General features: G+C 50.7%; 1 protein-coding gene across 1 annotated transcript; it reads right to left on the bottom strand.

Annotated features, from left to right (window-relative positions):
- Positions 1–237: 237 nt before the first annotated feature.
- Positions 238–8,535, bottom strand: SCNN1B (sodium channel epithelial 1 subunit beta; the record flags this gene model as incomplete). Its single annotated transcript, XM_079543095.1, has 12 exons — positions 238–654; positions 744–819; positions 1,908–1,969; positions 2,285–2,342; positions 2,528–2,603; positions 2,913–3,030; positions 4,774–4,881; positions 5,152–5,315; positions 5,746–5,849; positions 6,657–6,850; positions 7,129–7,444; positions 8,225–8,535. 12 exons carry the CDS (start codon positions 8,533–8,535, stop codon positions 238–240), a joined length of 2,004 nt encoding a protein of 667 aa, XP_079399221.1.
- Positions 8,536–10,293: the final 1,758 nt, after the last annotated feature.

Below are 10,293 nucleotides of genomic sequence, written 5' to 3'. Positions count from 1 at the left end.
CCCAGGTGCTCCCAGGAGCTCAGCACCCACTGAGCCAGAGCTGTGCACAACCATGTTGTGTTGTAGAGAAGTAACAACCCACTGCTGTGTACCAGCACCGACTCACACCAGCTCTGTGTGCTAAAGCCAGAGCACGATGCTGACTGAGATTTACTGAGGGATTTATTAGGTAGAGTTTTTAGGGGAGGGGAGGAGGCGAGGGCTGCCGGCTCCCTGATTTGGGTGGAGCTCTGGTGGTCACTCAGCCCAAACCGAGGCATCCTCATGGTGCTTGGCTGCAGGACGTTGCTCCTCGCTCTCGGTGTCGCTGTCTGTGCCTGGGTTGCGAGGTGGCTGCACACGCAGTGAATCGTAGTTGGGCGGGGGGGTGCCGGGCTCGGGGGGCAGCGCCTCTCCCTGTGTCGCAGCACTGGCCTCCTCATGCTGGAAGCCCAGGTTGGTGTGAGCCTCCACCAGCTCCGACACAGTCGGTGGCACGTCTGGATACCGTGCCCGCGCACGCTTCTGCTTCAGGCCTTTGCACCAGCTGATAATGTTGATTATGGTGATCCACAGCGAGTCGATGATGATTTCCCCAAACTCAATGAGGCACAGCACGGAGCCCCCCATCCAGAACCCGAACTGACCTCCTAGGCTCGACAGCAGCCACACGATCTGCAGATAGGAGCAGGGAGGTGATGTCATGATGTCATTGAGGCCAAGTTCGTGGCACAGCACCGCAGCAGCACCGCACAGACACTCACCGTGGTGGCAGCTGACTCCGAGATCGTCCGGTAGTTGTACTCCTGGAAGTAGATGTTCAGCTTGATGACGCCGTTCCTGTAACACACAAAGCAGGAGTTCCGAGCAAACCTGCCCTGCAGGTGTTCCACGCGTGCATCTTGTCTGCACGTGGGGATGAGCTGCTCCGAGCCATGCTGTAACTGCTTGCAATGCAAACTTCTGCCTGGTGCAGGGAAAGGTTAAGAAGTGCTCGCAGCCATATGCTGGGGCAGACACGGTTCTGCTCCTGAGCAAGCAACACATGTGCAACAAGAGCCTCCTGTGGGGGCTGTCTGCTTGGGTTCTCCCCACCTGCTTCAGTCAGTGCAGAGCCCTTGCTCAGTCCCTGCTGTTCATGCTCTGAGGGCATCAAGGAGCTGATGGCCTGAGTCCCAGGTAATCACTGCTCAGTGTCTGCCCTGCACTCAGCGGGTCACAGCGCACACACAGCTTGTGGGAGCCTGGGTGGTGCAGGTGGGTGTTTGCTCACCGTGCACAAGTTGAGCATCTCTTTGTTTCACTGTTTTGCTTTCAAGGCCTGGCATGAGGGCAGGACTGGGTTAGGGCTTTGTACCACCCCAGAAGGCTGTGTTGCAATGTGTGGGTTAACACGAGGCCTCCACAAGAACTGGCTTGTCAGGCAGGCTAAGCAGTGAGTGCCGTGGGAGCTGTTTGTGCTCCCACATCTGGCCATTCCTTGTCTCCCCATAATTCAGGGCTTGGGTTATCAGTGAATAGCTCATCGGCTCCCTTGGCTGCAGTGCAGCCCCATCCTGCTGCTGTTGGCAGAGCATACATGGGTATAAAGGGCCGAACGCAGTCATCCAGGAGCTGAACCCCAGCAGCTCAGCGCTTCAGACTGCTGCAGGCAACCGTTTGGGTATGTTAATGGTTATGGTTAATGTTCCTTTGGCTTTAACTGCGCATTTGGGTCTGTGTCTGACCCAGCTTGCTCCAACGGGGAGCAGAGCATGTGAATGAAGCGCAGCTGAGGATCGCTTTATGTATCTTCCAGGCAAGCACGTGCCGCAGCTTGTTCTCCCGTCTGCGTTAGCGCGTGTGCTCTGGCTGGAGGCCAAGGCTCATGTAAATCTAATGTTAACAGGTGCAGTAGAGAAGATAAAGTGGTTGTTCCTTTCGCTTACCTGTCCAGAGTCACATTTGTTGACATATCTCTTTCATAAGACAAAATATGGAAAATCCAGTCCTAGGAAAACAGAACTCGTTCAGAACCGAGCACTTGCCAGGGCAGGAGCTCAGCGAAGGAGGAAACCTGTCCTAAATAGTCCTGTTCTAACACAGCTCTGTTGCATTACAGCACGAGGAAGGGTTGCGCAAGGCGGTGCCACCGTAGCGTTTCACCCCTGGTGCCAGGCTCTGTTTGCTGGCTGAACATGAACATGTGTAATTGAGCGCCGAGGCACAAGCTACCTGAACATTAGCTCTAAAAATACAGAGTGATTCACACGGTTACCAACAGGTGGTTATTAACGGCTGCTCCAAAACAAGAAATTGGAGTTACCTCGGAAGCCTCAGAGGGCCAATCTGCCATGGAGATGGTCATCTTGTACTGTGTGTCACTGGAAAGAGGAAAGCAGAATGTGAGTACCGGGCTTCCCCTGTTGGGAGTCACTGGGACTTCAGTGCCATTCAGACAGCAGCCCCACGTGGGTTTCTGCAATTGTAAAGAGGTGAGGATTGATGGGAGATGAAATGCAGGATTCCCTCCACCGTTACAGCTGCCAGAAGTGGTTTAAGCACTTACTTGCATGTTTCCTTACAAGAGTCAATGCAAATTTGTCTGTGTCTTATACTCGATCTCAGTGATGAATAGCAATACGCTGTTTGGTGAAAACAAAAAGTCAAAGCATCGGTTTAGATAAGAACCCACTTACTGGATTACATTAATTTCCCGTAAGCAGTATTTCAATATGAGCACGCTGCACAAGTTTGCTTTCTTCCCTCTAAGAGAAACTCGCACAAAGCAGCAGCCAACCGAGTGCCCTCCTGCAGGCAGCACTGAGCCGAGGGCCTGAGCAGAGCAAGGACTGCAGTGCCAGCAAAAGCAGTTCAGCTGCAGGACTTGGAGTCCCTCCCTCCTCACACCCGTGCCCTGGGAGCTGTATGGTTGGTTTTGTTCGTGTCCTTACCCCAACCAGGGTTATCTTCGTTATTGCAGTAAGTTACCCCTTCTGGTAAAGGAAACATGTAGTGACCACAGCCACAGATTTCTGTCATGTGGTTCTGGAAACAGGAGCGTAGGCAAGCCTGGAAAAAGGGAGGGGAGAGCTGCTTACAAGGGGGATGTACTTTCCTGTGTTGCTTTGAGAACTGCCCTGCTCCAGGCACGCTCCTTGCTGTGGTTCTCCTGCACAGAGCAGAATGCTCTGGGGCTGTGTGTGGTCAGAAGCCAGCACTGCTGTGGGGCTGGGCTGCTGCTGTGGGGCTGGGCTGCAGCCCCTCACAGGCAGTGCTGCAACTGCAGTCGGTTATCCAGTGGGAGCTGCACTGGCAAGACGAGGTGGGTGAATTTGCCAGCCTGTTTGTAGTTGCTCTGCAATTACACTTTTCTTTATGGTGCAGTTTTACTGCTCTGGATTTTAGAACATGTTGTAGTGGCAAGTCAAATGGAGGTAATTCACCTTGCAGGCATAGAAGGAGCTACATGCCTAATTCTGGGCACAGAAGAAACTAGTTATTGTAGGGTTCCATGGCAGCAATACAGAGCTTCCAAAATGGAATAAAAATGCCCTATTTTATCCACAGACAGACCTGTTGTCTCCAGGCTTCCTATCACATGCTGACAAAGGGCTGGTTTTCACTTTAAAGCCAAGGCTTTAGGAATATTTTGACATAAAGAGCAGGTTTTAGAAATCTGAATGATCTCATCTGGGCATCTGCTTCTCTCCTTGCAGGGAGCACAGCTGCAGCTATGCCAGGACGCCATCCAGGGCTGCAGTGCCGTCAGCTCAGCGAGGCGTGACGTTAATCAGCAGAGATCCACGTGGGATTTCTCGTGAAGCAATGCACAAAGCAATAACAAAGTCTATGAGAAGATAATTGAATTTTAGAGCTTTGGCCAGGCAGAGCGCGTGGAGTGCCTGCGTGATAAGAAATGCACGTGGGTTGGTATGAAAAAGGTTTTGCTAAGGAGTCTGTGAAGGGACATGAATGATGTGGGCACAGGAGCACAGTGAGCATTTAGCAACTTCTAAGTAATAATGCAATCATTTCAAGTATTTGCTTAAATGTTACACGAGCGTCTTAGAAGAAAAGGTGAAGTGGTCCAATTGTTGAAATTATATAAAGGCAGAAATATGTATATATAAAAACCTTGCTAACCAAAGCCCTTCAACCCATCCGAGATGTATCCCTCAGCCATCTGTAGATAACCCCAAAATGCTTTTGTTTTCCTTACTGCGGGGTCTCACCCCTCAGAACTGCTTCTCCCTTATGTTATAGCCAGTTACAAATTAACCAGTGCTCCATGTTTGCACTATGCTTTTATTAGGGATTCAAGGTTTACAAACACTCCAACTTTCTCATCCCAGTTTTAAAGTGAAGAAAAGACAAAGCTCTGCCTTCACATCCTGCACAAAACAAGTGGCCTTCTCAGTGTGAGAAAGGACTTAATTCTCCTGAGAAGAGAACGATTAAGAGGAGCGGGAAGCAATCCCTGTGGCATTCATCCCAGTGGGGATAAACCCTTTTCCTTGCTCCGTGAGCTGCATCACAGTGAGAATGGTGGTTGTCTGCCAAAGCAGCGGTGCTAACCTCTTGATGTAAGTTTTAGTAATTGTGTTATTAGGTTTTCATCCTGCAACACAGCATTATTTCCACCGGATTGTTTCCAAACCTGGGGCTACTGCATGTTCAGACTCGAGTTCTGAATTACCGTGCTTCCTTTTGTGTCATTGCTGAGGCTGTGGGAACCTGGAATGCCTGGCACAAGTTCGAACTGCTTTGAGGATTTTCCCTAAAAGCCCTGTTTGATTCACAGTCACGTTTTACCTGTATGGAATAGGAAGTATTGTATTCGCTGTAGAGGTTCTTTACTGGGACGTCAGACCCGTTCATGGTGCAGTCGCTGTAGGGATAGCCCATCCGCTCCAGCTCATCCTGGAGGAAAACCCAAACAGCAAAGCTCTGAGCTATGCCCACACACGCAGGAGGAGCTACGCCTTCCGGGGCTGCCGTAAGGCTTTGATAAAGCACTTTGCCAGGACAGTTACATAAAAGTCTCCATAAACCGTTCCAGCCCACAGCTAGTGTGTGCCTTGACTCTTTTGGTTTGAGCCAGTTCAGCCAAGACTTAAAACAAACTTGGTTGCGGTCCCATCAGATAACATTATTCTCAGACAATCTGCTCTAGAGGAATGCCACACATACCACTAACACACCGATGGAGGTTTCTGTCCCAGCCATCGCGTAGATGCCCTGATCCTTAAGGAATGGGAAGCTCTTCTGTTGGTGCAGCATCAGCCGTGCCCCGGCGGCAGACGACAGGTAGGGGATGTAGTCCTGCTGGCTGATATCCAGAATTAACTTCAGCCCTGTGACAGGAGGCAAAATACTCAGAACGGGAAACTGGAGCCTTTAGTTAAAAAAGAAAAAAAAACACGAGCATCTTTTCCTCTCAGAAATCTCATTTCTTGATGGGAGAACCCAAGTCTGTCTGTCACATCACCCTTGGGAAATGCACAGAACGGAAGTGTCCCATTGAATGTTCAGCCATTCCCTCATGCTTTGGCTAGCCAAACGATACACTTCTGCTAGCTGCAGTCACACCAATTGTCTCTATGCTGTCAATTTCCCTGTTGGGTGCTTATCCCCTCTGGAGAAAGTTACTCCCTGCTATAGGGTTCTAGAGGAACGGACATCATAGATCTGTCACAGGTAACAGAAATTGCCACTGAGAGACAGAACAGTTCCCAGCACTTCTGTTCCTTTAACTCCTCCTGCTTCAGTGCAGCTCTCTCTTACCAAACTCGGCTCCCGGGTTGGAAGAATTCAAAGCCTCTTTGTCCATGCCCCAGTTAAAGATGTAGCAGTTACCGTGGTCTGGGTGATAGATTTGGGTGAAATTCCTGGAAGAATCATATGCATCAAACTGTGACTCAGGGAGAACTAAAGGGTTATAAAATGCTGCATCTGGTGAGGCTGGATTTGGGCAGCTAGGTCTGGGATTTGCTTTAAATTGCTTCATTTGTTCAACGCTTGCATAGAAATTTCAGCTGACTTAATTTCAATCAATCTGCTGTTGAAAAGAAGAAAAGCCAGGTACTGGCATGAGCTGAAGCACAGCTGGTGAAGATAACGATTTGTCGTAATGGAAAAGAATACTCTGTCATGCACATGAGACCAAAAAATACTGGCTTGCTCTGAGCTCTGGTAACAGGCTTCGGCTGGTGTTACACCTCACTCTTTGACAATAGCTCTCTGTTGTCTTCTGTGCAGAGGTGGCATTGCTGGCAGGGCTCCGTGCAGCCTGGGCTGCTGCTGTGCACCCATGTTTATCAAAACTGTGTGTAAATTTGGCACTCCCAAGAAACAGAGATGGATAAAATGCATCTCTCAGAGCTTCGTGTAAAAAGAGGCAGTAAAACCGAGGTCTGTGCTGACCCAGTGCCTGGCAGCTGATTATTGCTAAATACCTCAGGAAGGCCTCATGGGTGCTAGTAAGTCACAAGCCAAACAGCCCACCCAAAACTAAAACTCAGGCCATGCTATCCCCTAATATTGTTTCAGCCAGGATCACGTCCGAGAACTGCCATTAGACTTAAGGAGCAGAGGAGATCTTTCCATTAACTGATACATAAAAAGGCTGTTGTGCCTTTGGAGTCCTACACCATCCCCGTTTGCCAGGAAGAGCAGGATGCTCAGCGTTCACCTACTTGTAGTTGCAAGGTTCGGCCCCGTAGAGACACGCCAGGATCATGTCTTCTGCCTGGTAGCCCATCCTAATCCTTTCCTGCAGTGGCACTTTGGACAGGATGCTGGTGGACTGCAGGATGTACCACTCGGTCACCGCCTGCGCTGCGCTGGTGAAGTTCCTGTAGGTGCAGTTGTTGGAGCCCTGGTGGCTGCACTGGAGACACACACGGTCAGGTCTCCCCGTTCCCCCCAGGGCACACCCTGCTCCGTGCCACCCCATCCACTGTCCTCATGAGAGCAAAAAGCACGGCCAGGGAAGCTGTGGAAGCAGCGATCTCAGCTGGGTGTGCTCAGCAGGCACTTCCCTGGGACATTTTTCTGTTGGACAGGTGCTCCATTGGCCCCAGCAGTTACCAACACATGCTTACAGTGATCATCACATAGGGGCTTAGAAATACTTTCAGCTACATGCTTTCAGCAGCACGCCCTTACCAGCTTCACCGCCAGCTTGTACTTCTTCTCTTCCGACGTCGCGTTGGTGGGGGCAGCAGGAGCAGCAGTTTGGTTCCCTGCGGCGCTTTGGTTGGTCTCAAAGATCTCCACGATGACTGGGTTGTCCTTGTCCTGCTCATCAATGAGCACCAGTGGGATCTGGTTCCAGAGCTCCAAGTCCAGCCCCTCAGTGGTGTTGCTGCCGTTCAGCGGCAGGGGCGAAATGGGGTCCCCATGTGTGGGCTGCAGGATCCTCTCTAGCGCCGCCTCGATGAGTTTGTCCAGCTCCTTCAGCAAGGGCTTCACCTCTGAGTACCTGCAGGGACACAGGGGGAGGGCGGGCAGTGCACGGCAGCCCCCTCACCAGGACTCCGTGCTGCAGATGTGCTGCACAGCAGCAGGATGCACCGACAGTCAGAGGCACTGGGAACCCATGCTGCCAACCTTGTTGTGCTCACACAGAACTGCACAGCTGTATTGGAGTGATTTGCTATAGTTTACACAAAACACTAATTGCAAGGAGAAAGGAAAAACCAACGGATCCCTGTGTGTTGGTCACGAGCATCTCACCTTGCACGACTCTATTGTATGGGTATAAATCTGAAGCGGCTCTACTGAAGATCTCCTTTGAAATCACAGCTGAATTATATTACTGTAGCTCATGGCAGATACCGCTGTTTAACTAGCTCTTAATAGCTGAGTGTGTGTGATAAGAGAGATGTTCATAGCGGGGAAAAAGAAAGGAATTGTGGGGAGAGATCACGAGACTGATTTGGATTGTGACAAGTTAGTTGAACTTCAAGTTTTCTCTGAGCCAGGGAAAGTTTACAAGGAGGCAATAACCATTATTAGATTAACTGATACGGTAATGAGAACAGACAAACCCGCGGGTACACAAACCCTTCCCTGGATCCGAGCCAATCGTTTTTATACTGTGCTCGTTTGTTTGCTTTTCAGTGCCACTCCGTGAGTCGAAGGACCATTTTCACCGATGCTCCTACTGTCATATCTGAGCCGGGAACAGACTCACAGATCTTCTGCCAGCAACACAACTGAGCGTGCTAATGTGGGGTGAGCTGGAGGAAGGACAGCTTACTTGAAGGGGTTGGCATTGCAGACTGTGACTGCTGGGAACTTCATGGTCTTAAAGCCGATAGAGAGCGATGAGGTGACGTCGTAAGAGAGGTAGGTGTTGATGAGGATTCCCCACTGCCAGAAGACCAAGGAGGCGAAGAGCAGCGTTAGGAAGAACCACATGACTTTCTTCTTTGGCCCCTCCTTGATGATGCGCTTGGGGCCGTGCGTGTTGGTGTTGTCGCAGTACCAGACCAGCAGCTCCTTGTAGGTGTAGCCAGGGCCCTTCTGGAGGCGGTGCAGGGCCCGGACGAAATATTTCTTCAGATTCATCCTGGTATCTGCAAGCGGGAAAACGAGGTCAGAGCAGCTGCTGGGAGACACAGGGCTTGCATCGCTGCATGCTGACATGGCTGTGGGTCGCAGCCCAGGGGGATGTGGGGCAGCCCACGGGAGCTGCACACATGCTGCAGTGGAACTGGACTTGGTGTTCAGCTCCCATGGGGCTCAATGGAGTTTTTCTTAAATGGATGAGAAAGTATTTAGGTGTACAAGAACAGCGGGGGGGTGGGGGGAGAGGATTTAGAAAGGGCAGACTCTTTCCCAAGACCAAGAATGCTGCTCAGTGTGTGCTGCCCGCCAGAGGAAGAACAATAGATGTGTTTTTTTTTTCCACCAAATTCCTTTGTCTTTAAGATAATATCGGTATGTTTCGACCGCTCATGTGAGGGATGCTGCATATTTTACATTCATATTGTGAGTAAATAGAACATTTTGTGCTATTTCTGAGGCGAGAATCTGTGTTACTAAATCTTAATATCCTGGGGCAGGATTTCAAAACAGTCGGCTACCTGGAGGATTCCTCAGCCTTCAGCTGTGGGAGAACAGAACCAGAGATAAATGTTGTGCCCATCACAGCATCCTGAGCTAATAAAGAACTATTTCCATTGAGGCATGAACCTGCGGCACGAGGTACAGAGCAAATGCTGCACTTTTGTATCTGAAAAAAGTCACTGCTGCCAGGCTTGAGCCTGCCTGCCCCTTTGTTCAGTTCTACAGGAGTCGTGCACACATTTAGTCTCCATCTTGAGCTAATTTCTGTTTAACTGCTAACTTTGAGAGTGCCGTTACTGGCTACTGACAGCAATGGGAAGGCAAAGCAGCTTCACATGGAGTTTAATGAGGGTTTAAGAATCAGGAGCCTCCCAGCTTGCTTCATCTGCTCAGCAGCCATAAAAACACTGCACTGAAGAATGGCATTGTCACTTTTTAAAGTTACATTCATAGAATCATAAAATGGCTTGCGTTGGAAGGCACATCAGAGATCATCCATTTCCAACCCATAGGCAGGGTTGCCAACCCATAAAGCAGGCAGCAGCTCAGGCTGCCCAGTGCCCATCCATGGCCGTGGGCACCTGCAGGGATGGGGCACAACAGTGCCACGGCCTGATTGCCCTCTGAGTAAAAAAGCCCCTGCCATCTGATCTCAGGGGGCAATGCCACTGCCTTCAACTCCCTGTGGCCACAATCCCAGCACCATCCCAATGAAACTCCTCCACCTCTGATGTGAGATCAGGCTCCCACGTTACGAAATGACAGTGCTGGCTGTGTTTAGCTCGCTCTTGGCTCTTTCCAGGGCATTCACCATTTACAGGAAATAAAGACATCAGCAAAACTCAGCGCGCTGCTGGAAACTGTAGGGTGATACCGGGGCTGTAAAATCACCCCAGCAGCGCCCAGCCCTGATACTGCAATTACTGCACACTTTCTCTGCTGATGCATACTGCAGTCACCGTTCTCTGCTCACACACCGTGTTCTCCAGGGCTGGAGGAGCAGCAGCCGGCAGCAGGAAGCTGGCTGTGTCCTCCTGGGGAGGGCAGTGATGCTCTCCAGTGATGCTTTTGCAGCTTATGGGGAAGGTTTCTAACCCATTTTAAGCTCACAGGATGGCAGTTAGCAGGAAAGTGGATTGGCACCATGTCACTGCCCATGGAGCCCCCAAGCCCAGGGCACAGCATGCCCAGTGGGGTTGGTTTTGCCCTGCTCTGGCCCTGCAACAATGCAGCAACTACCAGCTCCCGCCTGCTATG

Source organism: Tetrao urogallus, assembly GCF_951394365.1.
Source record: "Tetrao urogallus genome assembly, chromosome: 15".
NCBI lineage: Eukaryota > Metazoa > Chordata > Aves > Galliformes > Phasianidae > Tetrao > Tetrao urogallus.
This window is presented reverse-complemented; position numbering and strand designations above follow the sequence as displayed.